The sequence below is a fragment of the Leptonotus elevatus genome, chromosome 8 (assembly GCF_054856555.1).
Source record: "Leptonotus elevatus isolate MCC_2025b chromosome 8, RoL_Lele_1.0, whole genome shotgun sequence".
In the NCBI taxonomy this organism is placed as follows: Eukaryota; Metazoa; Chordata; class Actinopteri; order Syngnathiformes; family Syngnathidae; genus Leptonotus; species Leptonotus elevatus.
Window position 1 is genome coordinate 8,697,320 of NC_141246.1, and position 18,776 is coordinate 8,716,095.

At 42.1% G+C, this 18,776-nt stretch overlaps 1 protein-coding gene across 1 annotated transcript; it reads left to right on the plus strand.

Moving 5' to 3' along the window:
• On the plus strand, positions 1-2,171 carry helt (helt bHLH transcription factor). The gene is made up of 4 exons (XM_086083507.1): positions 1-97; positions 512-616; positions 718-814; positions 1,669-2,171. The coding sequence occupies exons 1-4, from the start codon at positions 71-73 to the stop codon at positions 2,169-2,171; spliced, it is 732 nt and encodes a 243-aa protein (XP_085939633.1). The 5' UTR covers positions 1-70.
• Positions 2,172-18,776: the final 16,605 nt, after the last annotated feature.

Sequence of the window (18,776 nt, forward strand, 5' to 3'; positions counted from 1 at the left end):
TTTCGTTTCCTTACCACGGCAGCGTTTCTGTTAACACCTTGGAAGACTTGTTAAAAATATTGTTTTCTCTATGGCATCCAAAATGAAGGAACGAAAGGTAAGCATGCACAGGTCACTCTTCTCCTTTGTAATGTAAAGTTGTAATAGTTGTAAGAAATATCACAATTTTTATTTAAAAAAAATATATCTGAACTTCTTTCACTTATATGGTGAGCTTTATCTGCTCCTTTTGTGCGCAACTCCATCGCGTCTTTAGGACAACACGCGCACATGTTTGCAGATTTAATCGCTATATTCAGTGACAACCCCTTGAAATTTGCTGATTATACTTTATAAAAATTCCCGCAAGAGTCTACTCATGCTGTAATGACGTAATGGAAGGTAGTAAAGATGCCGCAATTTGTGCGTAACGCAGCCATGGCGCGCATCGGTTGGAGTTCCACTCCCGAAATGATGTTCTGTTTTCGAAATAAGTCCACCTTTCACTACATCTTCCTCTCCATCTTTGCAGAGAACTCCCATCTCCCACAAAGTGATCGAGAAGCGAAGACGAGATCGTATCAATCGCTGCCTAAACGAGCTGGGCAAAACTGTACCGATGGCGTTGGCCAAACAGGTATCGATTGGTGGCTTTTCAATGTGATCGTCATGATGTCAATTGATATTCTGGTTACAATATTATTCATGTTATTATGTTGTTTCTTTCCCCGTAAATAGAACTCTGGGAAGCTGGAGAAGGCTGAAATATTGGAAATGACAGTTCAGTATTTGAGGGCTCTCCACTCTGCAGATTTTCCAAGAGGGAGAGAAAAGGGTGAGTTGGAAACTCGGTGGGGGGCGTTTTAGATTGAAAATGACAAATGAGGCAGCATACAAATTGTCGTGACGTGCTTTTATTGTATGTCGGAACCAACACAACCAATATTGATGAATAATTAAAAAAAAATATATAGGCCACATTTACGCAGATTTTCATGCTCATTTTTGTCTGAAAGATATTTCGTTGATCAATATGTTTAGTGTTGGGAATGAGAACACATTGCAACTACAACAAAAAACTATCTTAAACAAACAACATGCCTAAGATTCTACGTTTCAAGTCTATTTGTCTAATAGCCTATTTTGGATCACATTAACATGGCAGGTGCACCTAATGGTGTGGATGCTGCAGTAGCATGTCAAAACTTAAAAATAAAATAAAATAAAATAAACTATATATATATATATATATATATAGTAACAAAACTGACAAACGAAAAGCTTTTTATTCTTTTAAATCTGGAGTTGCATAGCTTAGTGTTTTGGAGGAGAGATTTTGCAGCGCAACCCAAACTATAGGAAAAAAGTGGAAATATATAACAAAAGGATATGTTAGAGGGGTGGTCATCTTTTTAAAGTTTGGGGTAAAAACTTAAGATATATGCCCCCCCCCCCCCCATTCTTTTAACGACCTACTATTTTTATGATGGAATACTGGTATCCAACTTTTACGCACCAAATATCAGACCACAAGACAAACAATTAAGAAATAATTAAGAAAATGGTAATATGAACTAAAAAGTGTAAATGAAATGTTAGAGGGAGATTCGTCTTTTAACTTTGGGGGTTCCACCTATTAATATATCAAAGGTGATGGTTTTAAATAAAGTTATTTGTGCGTCATTGCAGGCGAGTTGCTGAGCGAGTTCGCCAACTACTTCCACTACGGCTACCACGAGTGCATGAAGAACCTGGTCCACTATCTGACTACGGAGGACCGAGCCGAGACCAAAGACATCAAATACGCGCGCATCCTCGCCTTCCTGCAGTCCAAATCGCGCGCGGTCACCGAGCCCGTGTTCGGTTCCGCCGGCCCGGAGGCGTCGGACTACCTCGGTCACCAGCTGCACTCGTCCCCGGAGCACCAGAGTCTGCACAGCCCCACGGAGGCCACGGTGTACCAGCAGCACCAGCAGCAGCCGAGTCCGCCGGGACACTTGGCCTGGCACGGCTCGGCCCGCGGCCCGGCCATCTCGTACCCGCCCGCCGTGGCGTTGAGTGCGGCGCACGCGCAGCAGCACGGTGGCTACTTGTCGCCGGTGCAGGGACTCGAACATCATCACTACTTCAACTTGCTAGGCCACGCGCACCATAACACGTTTGCTTTGCACAGTGCGCAACACGCCATGTAACATACACAAACGTCTTACTTTGTTATAGTTTTATATTTATATGAATGCAGAGGATGAAGATGCTTGTAAACTGTACATGATGTGAATAAATGTTTTCTTGGAAAATGTATAGTTACTTTGGCATTTTTATACACATTAAGACTATCTGGCTATATAGATAGATAGATAGATAGATAGATAGATAGATAGATAGATAGATAGATAGATAGATAGATAGATAGATAGATAGATAGATAGATAGATAGATAGATAGATAGATAGATAGATAGATAGATAGATAGATAGATAGATAGATAGATAGATAGATAGATAGATAGATAGATAGATAGATAGATAGATAGATAGATAGATAGATAGATAGATATAAATAAAGAAAGAAAGGAAGGGAGGAAGAACGAAATCCAGCATATTTCTATCTGGGCATAATTGAGACTGAGGGCTCTATGTTCTGTGCCCAGTGCATGTTTGGTGCAAGGCGTGGTGTAAATCTATGCAGGGGTAGGTTAGACCATGTTTTTGGTATTTTCACATGCACACTCATGCAAGCACATGCTGCGTTTTTGAAAGAGTGTTTTGCACCGTTGTGGAAGTGAATACTTTTTTGCCACTAATTGAAATTGTGCCTCTAATTCCCTTTAAAAAATGAAATGCACAAGAGGCGGGCTGATCGTCGTTGACATGTAGCAAAAGTTGGCTATACGGAGATTACAGAAATAATATGGGTTAAAAATGAACAAATATTGAGCTATTTCAAAAATAACTCAATATGGGTTGCATTTTTTTTAATAAAGGGGTTATGTTTAAGAAATAACCCATATGAGTTGACCAACAACAACAAAAAATACATATTGGGCTGTTTAAAAAACAACAACCTAATATGGGTAAAAAAAACAACAACAAAAAACATATTGAGCAATTTTGAAAAACAAACAAACAAATAGTTTTAATAAAGGGGTAATGTTTAAGAAATAACCCGATATGAGTTTAAAACAACAATAACAACATATTGGGCTATATAAAAAAAACAGAACCCAAATTGGACTATATGATGACCCACATCGCGCTATTTAAAAAATTGGGCTCTTTTTAACCCAGCAGTGTTAACAGTGTCGAAACAGCTCAAGGTGTGATGCAGTGCAGTTGTACACCAAAACAAACACAATAATAAAACAATGCAATAAAATACAACTATTGTTGAAATTCACATGCCAGTAACACTCAAAAGTGACCACAATTACATTTGTAAAGGGGATGATTTGTATCACATTATTTCTTGCAACGATGATGCATGCTCGGAATGTACAAGGTCTGAAGCATCTCCACATCAGTCGGTATAACATAAGAGGCCCTAAAAGGAGAAATAACACATTTCTTCTCAGCTTTTTTAACAAAGTTGTATGTGTGGCGTTTAGACGTTCCGAAGGGAGAGCTTAACCAGCTAAAGGAGAGCCGCCCCATTGTAAGTGAAAACTGAAAGGCGAACAATCATGCTTCATCCTTGAGTGACTGCGAAGAAACGTCATCGCCGCCATGAAATCAAAGTTTCTCTCTCAAGGAAACGACAAGAAAACACGTTTTCCTTGTGCCGACATGAAACAATCCACGTCTCCCCATGTGGCATCTCCAGACGCATTCAATATTAATAAAAGACACAAAAGGAGCTTATTGTGTACACATGCTGATATGTGTACACAAGAATGATTTCAGGGTGGCTGGCTGAGTGATGGATGCATATGAATCGACCTGCATCATTCGCCTGGATGCTTGAATAAAAGACATTAAGCGGCATTAAGCAGAGCCCCGCCTTAAACCCGAAAAGAAGACAGTGGCCATGCGGATGAATGGTGACTGCAAACACAAAGTGAAGCGGGGGACTCGCCATGTTCATCCACACGAAAAAGCCTCGCACGCATCACATGAATAATAATAAAGTGAGCACGGATAAAAAGAAATTGCATTTATTGCCGGACGGCCGGACACTGTTTGTCTTTGCTATTATAGTACTTCAACTTTTTCTTTGGTGAAAAAATTTAAAGGTCGGCAGGTGAAACTCATTGAAGTACAATAAGTAACAGTGTTGCCATTACTGCCATGAGCACAATGATGTTTTTGTTTGGACGTGTAAGCAAGCTGTGAGAAGTCCAACATTTCATAGAATCGTCGCATCAGCGTCGCCGCCTTAACGCACCTCAAAATCTGATCCGAGGCTTAACACGGGGGAGCAAAAAAAAAAAAAAGGGGGGGTTGGTGGGGGATTGGATAGAGCATAGAGATCATTCCCACACTAGATAGCCCTATCTATCACACCTCCCCCGCCTAACACCACCTCGATGCCAACTTCCCCTCCCCCCTTCTCCTTACTGGGCTAATAATGCCAAAACTTGGCAGGCACACGAGCAACAGTTTTCCCATCAGAGGAGAAGCTTTGCTTGGCTTGGCACCGTGTTCACTGTAAGAGCAGTGCAGATGTGACTGAATGAAGGAATGAATGGATGAATGAGGCCCCGTTGGCAACAACAACAACAACAACAACCCACGTCACCTCACTGTATATGCTGACATGCAGCTTTATGTGCATAAAACACATTTGTATTGCTACAGCTGAACCAAGCGGACTATTTATATGACTTCCTTATATGTATGTCAGGAGGCCACGCTGAGTGTCTTCGTCACCTATATTTGTACTTGGCAAGCGTTTGGCAATCCCACCGCCATGCCATCAGATTATGCAAATCCACAGAGTTGCCCCCGATTCAACACTACCTCTATTTAGGAGCAACATATCGGAGGCAGAAGTGAATGGAGCCATACAAGTGGCACTGTGTTACAGGAGGAAGGGGGGTCAAAGGCATCTTCTCCTGTCAATGAAAACATGTTGAATACTGTACGAAATGTCCCACTGTGGACTCACATCTCTGTCACGCCCTCACATTTATTCCTTTTTCTTGTTTGTATAGGAACAAGGAGCCGTCATTTCAAGCAGTCTTTGCCAAATGTTTTAAGGCGCGCACCCCCGTGACATCTCCGCAAAGCTGGCACACCTCTCACACTCCCCCCCCCAAAAAAAGTCATGTTTTTAAAATATTTTTCATTCAGTTTTTGGGGTGTTGTTATTTTTACTCTTGTGTTATTTTGTCTTCATTTTAGAGTTATACATTTTGTAAATGTATTTTATTTATTTTATTTATTTTATTTATTTTATTTATTTGTATTTTGAGTGATATTTTTACATTTAATTTGGTCATTTTATAATTTTTGTGTATTTTGTATTTTCTGTGTTATTTTTTTTTTTTTTTTTTTTTTTTTTTTTTCTTTTTTTTTTTTTTTAGAGCTCAGTATTGTTCATTCGGAAATGTCATCATCATTGCTCTTTTTTTTTTTTTTTTTTTTTTTTTTTTAAATATATATATATATATATATATACACATATATACATACATATATACATATATACATACATACATTTTTTTTTTTTTTTTTGTGTGTGTGGGTGAGTATGTGTGTGTGCGTGCGTGCGTGCGTGCGTGCGTGCGTGTGTTTGTTAGCTCACCAGAAAACCTATTAGAAAAAAAAAAATCTCATACCGTTCACCTAAATCGAACACCAGGAGACCCGAGGGGACCGAAGAAAACCAAGGAAGGTGAAATCCAGCACCGACCAGACACCCCCCACCAGAACTCCTCCCCAGCCCAAGAAACATCCAGACCCCAACAAATCCAAAAAACATAAAATCAGGGAGGCCTCAAGAGACCAACGGAGAGACCGAGAAAAGGAAGGAAGGACAGACGAAGCCGCGTGAGATCCGAGACACCAGCCTCCACCGATTCAATAACCTGAGGAGGAAACAGATTGTGTCTGAGTTTCGGTAGATGCTGGTGTGGTGGATCTGGCATGCATGAAAATCTCCACCAAAGAGGGGAGCCGTCGACCCCCGCCGGAACAGAGCAAGCGCAACACCTCAGGGCCCCCCAGGCCGCGGCAGCGCCAAAGGACGACCCCCGGGCCCCACCAGGGCCACCGGCCGGAGAGCAAACCCAGGAGCAGGAGCGCCCCCCGCCCCAACCCGGCCCGCGCCCCCGGCCCAACGCAGCAGGACGGGGCACTGCAGGCCCACCAGGCACCCCACCGGCCCCCAACCCCCGCCCCCCCCCCACAACCCCCCGCCCCCCATCCACCCCCGCCACCCACCCCAACCCAGCCCCAACCGCCCCCATGCCCCCAATCCCCCAGACACCCCCCACCCCCAGCACCCCCCCACCCCGCAACCCCCACCACCGCCCCCCCCCCAACAAAGCCGCCCCCCCCCCCCGACCCCACCCCGACCAACCGGCAGCCCCCCAACCCCCGACCCCCAGCCCCCGGGGACCACCCGCACCCAGGCACCGGCGCCGAAGAGGGGCCGGGCAGCGGGGCGGAGAGGGCAGCCGCGCCCACCCCACCCCCCGCCGTGTGGAAGGACGGAACACCGGGGGCAGAAGGGGGAGATGGGGGCACCGGAGGGCGGCCGACACCCCCGAACCCCAGGCCCAGCGGGGGAAGGCCCCGGTCGTCACCCCAGCGTTCTTTGTGAAAATTAACCCCTGTTACTGAGTCCGCCAGCTCGCGGACTGGCGAACTCTACCCCTAAACCGTGAATGTGACCCCACCCAGTGTATATACAAGTGTGTGTGTGTGGTGCATTAAAATTAGGAGCAGGTGAACCGGAGCCGATGGAAATGATATTCCCACGCTCCGATCCACCCGCCACCCAAGCATGTTGCTGAGTGTATGTGGTGCATTAAAAAAAAATAGATAGGGCGGGGGGGGGGCGGGTGGCGACACAGACAGGGGACCGCAGCACTGCTCTATACTGCGGCCCCCAACCGATGGCACCCCCACAAGCCCCCCCCCCCACCCACAAGTTGTGTGGTGTATTAAAATTGGAGGGGAGTTGTAGGGTGAAGACGGTGTTTCCACCCTACCCCACCCCCCAAAGTGTGTTATGTGCCCTATATGTCTATAAAAGTGTATTGTGCAAACCTAGTGTAGTGAGTTAAGAGGTGTGACCAGCGGGGCCCCCCCCAACCGGGCGGGGGCAGGAGGCGCACCGGCCCACCAAGCCCCCACCCACCCCACCAGGACCCCGGCGGGCATATGGGACCCGGCCGGCGGGGCGATAGGGCTCGCCCCCCGGATACTGGGTCCCGCCCGAGGTGTCAGGACGCCCACCGGAGCGGGGCGGGCACGACACCAAACCCCAGCCACCCCCGCCGGCCCCCATAGCACCGAGACCCGGGCCATGGATGGAGCCCCCGGCCCAGGGGAGGGGAAGGAAGGCGTACCGGGGAAGGGGAAGGGAGGAGGGAAGGGGACGACAAGAAGGGCAGGGGGCAGCGGCAGGGACGCAAGGAGAGGGGGAGAGGAGGAGGAAGGGCGACGAGGGAGAGGGGACAGGGAGGCGGAGGACGGGCGGGGAGAGGCGAGGAGGGAGAGGCAGCAAGGGGGAGGAAGGGGGAGGGGAGAGGGAACCACCGGGCACCCCGGCGGCCCACAGGCCCCGAACCGCGTCGCCGGGCCCAGAGCGACGGACCGCGCCGGAACGGCGCCGCCCCCGACACCAGGGAAAGCCCCGCAACGCAGCACCCCCCAAGAGACCCAGGGAACGGCCAAGACGCAGCCGCCACCCAGCAGCCAACAGAGGGGCAGACCCGCCCACTCCCCGCTATTTTCTGTGTTATTAATTTCGTATACTTATTTTGACATGTCTTACATTTGTTTTGTTTAGATTTTTTTAATTTCATGTTTTTCATTTTTGAATGTATTTTTCTCATTTCAAAATGTATTTGTGTCATGTTTTGAAAAATATTTGTAATTATTTATTTGGTTTGTGTGTTATTTTTACATTAAAAAAAATTCTTAATTTTATTTATTTATTATTTATATTTTTGGTCATTTCTTGCATTTAATTTTGTAATTTTTTTAAAATGTGGATTTTAAAAGCAATCTGTATTTTATGGGTTTCAATTCACTTTTTTAAACTTGCTTTCTGACATTCCTTACATGTTTTAAATTAAATTTTTTACATTTTTTGCTACAAATTAAGTTTTTTCTGTAGGACATTGTTCATGAGTAACCATTTATTTATGTATTCAAAGAAAACAAACAAACAAACAATGTAATTGTGTAATGACGCACCCCTTGTTGAGTGTTCGCGCACCCCCAACAGTGGGTGCGCCACATTCGAAGAATCCCCGCTTTGAAAGCAACACAAAGATGCCCAAAAAATAAAAATAAAAATGTTATTCATGAGCATAAACAGAGCCAGCTTGTTAACATGCACAGTTAAGGCGTCATTTGCCAAGGCAAACCACGCTCTTTTGTTTTTAGGGGGACAAAAGTTGGAAAAAGTGAATTTTGCATGCTTATGTCTATGCTGTGCAATAAGACATGTGTCAGCTGCACGCACAGTGTGACATAATGAAGAAAATCAGGTGATTTGGCATGCTGCTTAAACAAAGAGACATAAGTTCGAGATGAAGAAGGGGAGTACAAGACAACGCCTCGTGACTACTTTCACAGGGTGACTTTTTGTTGAGTCAAACATTTATATACATTAGTGCTGTCAAAGTTAGAGCTTTAACTTTGACAGCAGTAATATATATGTATATATATATATATATATATATATATATATATATATATAGGGGTGTATGTAAATTAGGGGGGTGAATTGCCTAGTACCTAGCGATTCGATCCGTATCACGATTCATAGGTCCCGATTCGATTTGATACCGATTAATCCCGATACGAATCTATAAATTGATTATTGCATTTTTTTTAAACTAAAATTTAGAAAATACTAATCAGTAAACTTGTACATGTACACTGTAAGATTTGTATGAAAATGTATTTATCTGAAAAATTTTCAGCTGCAGTCTGTTTCATGTTTGAACAGCACTGAAATAAAATATTAAGGCTCAATGTTCCATTAATCTAACATTCTTCCAAGCTTAATGTGTAAATTCTAACCCTAAGTAAGACATTTTGTTGAATATTCCCATAAAAAATTGATGTTTAAAAATCGATTCGGGTTCGATTTTTTCTAACACCCCTAATATATATATATATATATATATATATATATATATATATATATATATATATATATATATGTGTGTGTGGTTTAATTAAGTTATGATGTAAGGTTTAGGAAACCCAGTTCACGTTGACGCCCTTTAAAAAAAAACATCACGCTTCAGTGGCGAGAAGAACATATGAAGTGTGACAACGTCAATCAAGAGAAAGCAACTTGAAAGTCTTTGCTGCACTGAATGGCCGTGCGTCCTATTTGTGTGTGGGTGCGGTGTGGTCAGGCACCTGACATACTTGACGCAACGGCCGAGCTGGCCAAAGGGAAAATAAACCCCCGGGGTCCTAATGGGTTCCCCGTGCGCTTGGCTGGACTCGCGAGGGGCTAAAAGTGCCATGGCCGCCTCTTTTGTGCGGCCCGTTGACGGCTGCTCCCGCGTATTTATCCGCGTCCGAGGGTCGCCCCCGGGGGCTTGGCGGGTCGCCCCCACGAGGTCACCCTGTGAGTAACCGGTCCGGAGGGGAGACAAGTAAGATTGGCAGTCAAGTGACTGAATGAACCCCAGTGAAAGATGCAGCTTATAAATGTTTCTGTGTGACTGCTGCTAGTGTGACGCTTTTATTGAGGGGGAGGATTTTGCTCCAGCAATGGATGGACACAAAAAAAAAGATGGTTCAAAAAAAGATGGTTCACACTGAGCAGCAGATAAACACCATTTGTAACATTAAAAATACAGAATAGTGTATTTTGGTGGTAGTGGTGGATGGTCGGGGGAGGGGGGGGGCATTCAAAGCCCCCACTGACCTCTAATGCGGCCCTCTCAGCAGGGAGCTCGTGTCGGACAACATGTTGCAACACACATGCAGGGCGACCCTGTGAAAGTCGCACACATCACTCAAGCAACAAAGAGTCTACGGCAGGGGTGCCAAACTCATTAACAGCGTTATGCTTTCCCGTCATGATTGTGAAAACAGGATCTTACAAAAATGTGTTCAAATATTTGATTCCATCGCTTGATGGGACCAAACTGAAGAAATTACGCTTTACTACAAAGTAAAGTAGCCAATTTAGGCCCACAACTAGTAAAACTGTAAATCTATTGCTCCAAATAATTACACACAGATATTGATGTAAACCACTGGCAACAAAAGTGAGTCCGACCCTTTGTGAAACTGTCTAAATTGGGCCAAAATTAGCCATTTTCTCTGCGACAACAAAGTAGTCATTGTACAGCTCATATATAGTGTAAAATTCAGTCACCTCAAAATAATTTCAAACTAAATGCAACAAATGTGAGTACACCCCTAAATGAAAATGTACAAATTAGCCATTTTCTTTTCTGCAATGTAAAAAAACAAATGTGCAGCTTCAACATCAGTGTAAATATCTTCTCATAATAATGCAACACACAGCCATTGTGTCTAAACCTCGTGCCACAAAAGTGAGTACACCCCTAAGTGAAAATGCCCAACTTGGGCCCAATTAGCCATTTTACTTTACTACAATATAAAGTCGTCATGGTACAGCTTGTATAACAGTGTTAAATTTACTGTCCCCTAAATTGACTAAACACTCAGTCATTAATTTCTAAACGGCAGGCAACAAAAGTGAGTACACCTCTATGTGAAAATATCAAACTTGGGCCTTTTTTTTTTACACTTAAACTAAAACAGAATGATTTATTTCTCACTTCACATCTGAAGTGTAGTCAAAAATAACATATTTCATACGAATTACATTGCATTTTTTTTTGTAAGCTTTGTTTCGTACCTTTTCATAGGAGATCAGCTGCTCCCATCCACACACAACCAGCACTTACACAAAAGGAGTGTTGTTGTTTTTGCTACACTCGCATTGGTTGCTATTAGCAAAACAAACAAGAGCTTGTAGTGAGGCACGCACATGCTGCACGCTTTACTTGGCAACGCCTTCTTCTTACTGTGCCAAACACTGTTGAATCATTTCAAAGAGCACACAGCCCATTGTTTATACTAATACTACTTACCTTAAATATGTGGGCGCAATACAAAAATTCTGTAAATTCTATTTACATGTGTATGTTAGGTACAAAATGATTTTTTTTGCCACATGATGTGGTATGCTTTGGACCATGAGCTGCTCTTTTACAGTACATACTGTTAAGTGGACAGATCATCATCAATAATGTTAATTCAGTCAGCATTAGAGCAGAGAGAGAATGGAAGTTTAAATTTTTTTTAAACTTTTGTGGCTTTGTTGAAGATGTGGTTGAACGTTTAGGTGCTGAGTTTTGTTGTTTTTACTATTAACTGTATAGACGTCTTTAGGAGACCCAAATTGAAATGAAATATGTTCTAAAGAGCCAGGCAACGTATGTCCTGTGGGCCAAATATGACCTACTTTGATCTTTCACCTACATAATCAACAATATTAAATTGCACGCATTTCATTTTATTCAAAAAAAGGAAAGAAAAATTGCAACTGAAATGTATTGATTCGTTTTTATTGTTTCAATTGTCTTGTTAAATAAATAGTCAATAGATTTAGTGTATATAAAGTACAATAAATATAGCAAGAAAAAAAGTATGCATTTGAATTTATTACATAATATATTAAATGAAATGTAATTGCTCATGGCTAATACATTAAATTAAATACGTGCTTGAATATTATATATTAAAGTGTTATATTATTATTATTATTATTATTATCATCAATTGTTCATTTCTAAGTATCTCGATACATGGGGTAGGTACGAATAAGATTAAAAACCGACACATTTTCAAGAGGAAAGATTCAACTCGGTTTTATTTATTGGTGACCTTGTCCATCTGCCCTTTGTAAAAATCAAATGTGGCCCTTGGATGCAAAAGTTTGAACAAAAGGTTGTTGTTGTTGTAATTCAAACAAACAACAACACTGACATCAGTCCCAATTCCCAAACCACCTTTTCCGGCGATGTTGTAAACCGGAGATTCCGTATTTTACAATCCAGCTGCGGCAAGGGGGGGGGGGGGGGGGAGCCTGCGTAGGATTATAGCCGCACAACAAGCCCCCCCTTTGGTGTGGAGAAGACACCCATAGATAACTTTGTGAATGGCCGCTAACTCTCTCTTTTCTCTCGCCATCTTTACATCGCAGCGACAAGTAAAAAAGCACTAACAAGATGCACATTTTTACACTGAAAACTGTTATTGTTCACCGTCCTAATCTGGCCCACCATCTGAGAAGAGAGCTGGGGATTCATGGGAGGGGGGGGGGGGGGTAAGGAGATGGGCAGTGGGGGTGGTGGTTGGCTTTAAGGAGAATAAGGGATCAGTTGGGAAGTGTCGAATGGATGTTTCTCTTTCCTCTATGGGAGGAACTTTGTATTTGACGCTTGTTTGTGCGTGTCTTTGAGCGCCTGGCATGGACATGGAGATGACGCCGCGTCTCCCGTGTGACGGCGGGAGGACCCCGGCGACGGGGCCTTGCGCTTGCCTACAGCTGCGGCTCAGCGGATTAGGCGTCGTCCGCAAGGCAACATTACACAAGTGGCCTTTGAACAAAAGTCATGGCTGCTATTAATGATATGGTAATCCCTAATGGAGCTACCTCCCAGTAGTGATTATACTGACATGGGAAGAATGTCCGAAAGTCCTGGATTGCAAGTCGCCAAACAACACTGCGGCTATTGTTGGCGGGCGGGTTCGCACCTACTACATCCACACATATATGCTGCCCTCTGCTTTTTGCCTCTACCCTATGAATAAAAATGAAAACACCTCCCACCCCCAAAAATGGATACATAGTAAAGAGAAGGAGAGAAGGGGTGGGATTGCAAGGGAGGAAAAACAAAGTGTCTTGGTCGGATCAGCCGGGGATTTCTTCCTATGTGGTTCCCACACACTGACACGCTGAGATGGATCCCTCCTCTTCCCGGTCGGTCCCCATCTTTCCATATAGCAGGACCACACAAACAGTCATCGGTCATTCCATCATTAATCTGCACTCGCTACTCGCCTTTTCACCGGCACTGGGCGACAACGCGACACCAAGGGGGTAGTGGGTGGGGGCAAGGGGAGGATCACAGTTTGACCGAGTAAATGTTCTCTGTTGGACCAACTAGGGCACATCTTGGCCATTTAACCCAGGTTAACTCAGTTACTGAGTTCTTTCATTGTTCTAGTCTGTATTGAACAAAAATACACTATTAAAACTGCTGGGTCAAAAGTAACCCAAATTGGGTCAAATGGAAAACCCCACAATACAGCAGAATTTTGGAGGTTGTTTTGTACAAAACCATTTTTGGGATTGTTTTGTGGGTTAAAGTTGGGTTAAATGACCCAAAATTTTAGATAAATAGTTAAATGAATAACCCAACTTTTTGGGTTAAAAGTTGGGTCAAATGAATAACCCCAAAAATTGGGTTATTCATTTAATTATTTATCTAAATTTCATTTAATCCAAAAAGTTGGATAAATGACCCAAAAATTTGGGTCAAATTAATAACCCGTAAAACAACCCAATTTTGGGGGTGGTTGTAGAATACAATCAATTTTTCTGGGTTGTTTTGTACAAAGCAATTTTTGGGGGTTGCTTTGTGGGTTATTCATTTGACCCTACTCATTGGGTTAAATGAATACACCAAAAGGTTGGTTGGTCACTTTTTGACCCAATTTGGGTGATTTTTTACCCAACTGCTTTTAGAGTGGACCGAGCCAATGTTGGGCTATTTATACCCAGCACACTGTGTTGAGGATTTGACCTAGCACATTGGGTCAAGATTTTGATCCAAAAAGCGCTAAAAAATACCTATACTCATGAGATAAACCAACCAAGAAAGGGGTTATCAGTATAGCTGTGGTTAAAAAAAATAATAATAATAAATATGCACAAAGTTGGGTAAAAATTACCCAATTTGAGTCAAAAAGACTAAGACAACTTTGGCGTTATTTATTTAATCCCAAAAACTGGGTCAAATAACCCCAAAAGTTGGATCATTCCCTTTTTGACCCAAATTGAAATTGAAATTATTATTATTATTATCTAACTGTTTTAGAGTGTACCTGTGTCCAAAGTCAGCGGTGTTACCCAATGAGAAATCCCGGTCAGGTTTGGTGCCTCAGCCAGCGCATCCAGTGTCAAAACTTGCTGTAGTGACCCTTGACAGGGAAAGTTTCTTCTTCTTCTTCTACTACTTGTACTTCTTTGTACTTTTTGTCTTCTTTTCTTTTTTGTACTCTTCTTCTTCTACTCCTCCTCTTCATCCTCCTCCTCACAAATGTTAGTCATAAAATGTGTATTATTTTTAACCAAAGCTATAGGACTACCGATAACTTGGTCACCTATTTCTTGGTAGCTTTAACCCATTAGTATGGGTAGTTTCTATCCCTTATTGGATCAAAATCTTGGCCCAGCAGGGACAGCATAACTAACCCAGCACTGGATGGATCCCTTTTCTCACCCAATTTGGGTTACAGCAATTTCAAGAGTGTTTTATCAACCTTTTATCATTGACATCATTGTGGCAGTTCTACTTTGTCACAGTGAGTATTTTGAATTCCATCTTATGTTACCAAATACGAACCAGCTTTCACGTACGTTGGATGAGTGATTGATGATGAGGTCGTGTTGTGTCTCAGCACGTCCCCTTAATGGCAAACACGGCGGCAAACCGCATTTAAGCGTCACTTTCTAACCATTAGTCGGTGTGTGGCTTGTATGGCGTATTGTAGCGCGGCTTGACTGATATGTCAAAGTTGAGGACAGGGCGGAAAAAGCGGAGAAAGGAAATACCACACAGGCGCTGACACAGGGATCAATCCCATTGCCGTCATTTTAGCATTTGGACGTTTTGAATAAAAATGAGCGCGCTAGACGGTGGAGCGGTTTGATTAGGGCCATGCAAAAGCCTGCGGGCCTCCTTTCTCTGCTCCTTCAGCAGCTCAAGAAAAGTCTTCTTTTTCTCCCCTTTCACACGTCCCTTCCTCGCTTGCCCACTGTTGGTATTACAAAATCCCCTTTCACTAGCACCCTTGTCACCTGTCAGCTAAGCCAGGCCCGTTTGCAAGGTCTTTATCCTCCGTGCGCACACACATACACACACTCACATTCACAGATACATAGACACAAATCCCAAACGCACACACGCCCACCCACTCGCCCCCTTGCTCGCACACTGAAACCGCATGTCTGAGAGCTGTTACTCTTGCAGTTTAAAATTCATTACCCCTCTTTACGTTCGCCAACGTCCACGCTGGCACAGGAGGGAGGGAAGAAGGGAATGCGCGGTATCTGGTGCGCGTTGACCTGACTTGTGCGCGGAGCTGCCGTCTTCGTGCGGGGAGGCCGTATTTGCAATTAATACAAACGTAAGACGTGTATGTAATATGATGCACCGAAGAGCTCTTAGAGTTTACGTGTTACTAGCGATCATAGTGTTTATCATAGTGACATATGTGAGATGATAATTATGTTTACTTTTAGTAGTCTACTGCATCGCAGTGAGAGCTGTTTCTGTTACTGCTGAATAGCTATCCGAGAAAAGGCAAACTATTACATTGGGGAAGTATCACATTGAGTTCAGCAAATAAAAAAAAAAAGAATAGAATTACATTATACTATCTATTCTTTTAAGTCGAATTTATTTGAATACAAATAAAATAGTCACTTAAAAACAATATACAGTAACGATCTAATTATTATTGTCAATAAGATTGTTAACAACAGCAATAATAATAAAATGAGAATATATTAAAAATAATAATAATTTGAAGGTAATTAAAAAACATATTTATCTTTTATTAATCCATTATTATTTACATTTGTAAATTGTAACCATCTTTGATGTTCTTCTCAACATAAAATGAAAAATCTCTCACCCCTTATAGACCATTAGTAATTAGTAGCACTTCACTGAGAAATTTAGTATTTACAAGTAATAATTTTATTCCCTGTTAATGAATGTGCTATAACACAGGAATATAGTTATGTGAAGACACATTACACACAAATGTGTGCACATAAATCACTTACCAATGGCATTGCGATTGCTCGTATTTGTGATCCATATATTAAATTGTAACATTTTATTTTTGCTGGTTATTACTGTGTAATAAAGCATCATAGGGTATTAAACGGCATCTATCTACTTTCTCTGGCGCTTATACTCATTAGAGTAGTGAGTCAACTGGACAAAGGGTATCTTTGGTGCAACACAACACTGCTCAGCACAAAGAGAAACACCATACCTTCAGGGGTCAGTAGTATGGCAGTATCTTCACCTGGAATTGGGGCCTTACTCAAGGAGGAGGGAATTATGAACTGTTCTAAAAAAGCAAAGAAAAAAAGAAGATGTTAGAATTAGCACAAAATCTTCAAGCTTTGGCAAGAAAGCAAAAAAGACTAGTCGAACATCTACATTTTATTTGGGATTAATCAGAACTGCTTTAAATTGTGCCAGGTTTGTGCTGACTCCCATGTGATCGGTTAATTCTGAGCATAGTCACATCTCGGTTACTAGGGGGTGTTTACACTTATGCAACCACATTATCTAGATCTCAGTAGTAGTGGAAAATGTTTAGAAATGATTTATCTTGGTAATATTTGTTAATATCCCAAAATACTGGCATTTGAACAGGGGTGTGTACATTTTTCATGGGATTCTTTGTGAAGGACATTTTGGTGAAAGCGTGTGCAACATGTGTCCAAATGAGGACGGACACGGCAACGTCCGTAGCGAGGCCGCAGGGTTAGCGCGGAGGCCGTGTCGCTTAGTCCAGGCCCAGCGTGCCCCCAGCGTGCCCCCAGCGTGCCCCCAGCGTGCCCCCAGCGTGCCCCCAGCGTGCCCCCAGCAGCCGGTGCTCATTATGCCTCCGACGGGAGCGCTGGACATAAACACACGTTGGGGGTCACGGGGTCAATCGGGCCTTCTCTCCGGCCATTAAGACAAGTTGGACGCACAAACGGCGGCTGATCCCTCAATCAAAGGGCCACCGATGCATTGTCCTGGGACACAAATTGATTTCTCAGGGCTATTGGTGCTAATGGACTTTTAAGGTTTTCACGGCATATTTTAATAAACATATGGACATTTATGAAGACATCTCCTTGTGCTTTGTCACACGTGACATTTATTGAGCAATGTCACATTAGTCATGGTACAGAATAGCAACACAATCTTGTGACAGATTCAGTGAAAATATTAGGATGTTGCAGAATCAGAAGACAGTTGCAAATGAAATGAAATGAAATGTTTTCTAGTGAACATACTCATTATATTCTGTAATCATATTTTAGTGGCAGAATTATTAATATAATTTTAATTAACAATATATTTTCAAAGACATAGTATCTGCATACTAGAGTAGTGAGTCAACTGCTATGAGAACTTTTCCGAGATACAAGCAATTATTCAGATTTTTTTTTTTTGACTTGAGACTGAACATTTGACTTGAGAGTGAACATTTGCGATACAAGCAGGTTGGCAGATACAGTCTACTTAGCTTAAAGCTAACAAACAATCCAAAATGCTATAGATAGGCTAACGAATAGCAAATATGTGGAGATGTTATATGTTGATGATGTTATATTGCTATGAGAACTTTTTTGAGATACAAGCAATTATTCTGACTATTTTTTTTATTTGACTTGAGAGTGAACATTTGCGATACAAGCAGCAGTTTGGCAGATACATTCTAGTTATCTTAAAGCTAACAAACAATCCAAAATGCTATAGACAGGCTAACAAATAGCAATTATGTGGAGATGTTACAAGCAACTAATGTTTGAACACAAAGGAGCTATGCATTGTTTATCATTTCTGTTTACAAACTCTTTAGCATCTGCTATTTGAGAAAGTTTATCAGTTCTATTATAGTGTATGTGAAAAACATGCTTCTTAGATTTGACTTGACCGAATGGGCCGTCGATCGACGAGAAATTTTTGCCTGATTCAACACGTAAAATGGCGTCAGTTGTCAATGACAACTGACCACTGTGATTGGCTACATGTTAACTAATTCACTGCCATTGACGACTATAGACGTCAAAAAATCATGTGAGCTGTTTCTATTAGTTTAACATTTTTTCATTTCATTTCATTTTTTATGAAAACCTAGAATTTTTTTACTGTACATATATAACAGATATGAAATTATCATGCGATTAATTACGATTAAACGCCCCTTTTTTCTTTTTCTTTTTTAATTATGCCCGTCAGGCGATCAATTTTTTTTATTGTATTTTTCACATGACTTCACTAGTTAACTAACAATTAATCACAAATTTTATATCGAAATAGTTTGAATTAATTTTTTACGTCTATAGCCGTCAATGGCAGTGAATGAGTAAAGCAAGCACATCAGAAACAGGAAGTGTTAAATGCAAACAAACAGCAAAGAAAAAGGCATTATCAAGCTTAGTTTAGCAATTCGGCACCTACTGTCCCACATTATTTTTCATCTTTTTTTTCTATTTTTGTTTATTTGGAGTTTTAAAGTTCAACTGGGAGTGGGATCCTAAATGCTTGTTTGATGTCACTTGTGAGTAAAAGCAAAAAATAGGCCATTTACAAA

Excerpts from the sequence above, each read along its gene's own strand:
- helt (XM_086083507.1), top strand. The coding sequence starts at position 71 with ATGGCATCCAAAATGAAGGAACGAAAG. Across the intron at positions 98-511 it reads CCAAAATGAAGGAACGAAAG|AGAACTCCCATCTCCCACAA; the intron begins GTAAGCATGCAC and ends CCATCTTTGCAG. Across the intron at positions 815-1,668 it reads TCCAAGAGGGAGAGAAAAGG|GCGAGTTGCTGAGCGAGTTC; the intron begins GTGAGTTGGAAA and ends GCGTCATTGCAG.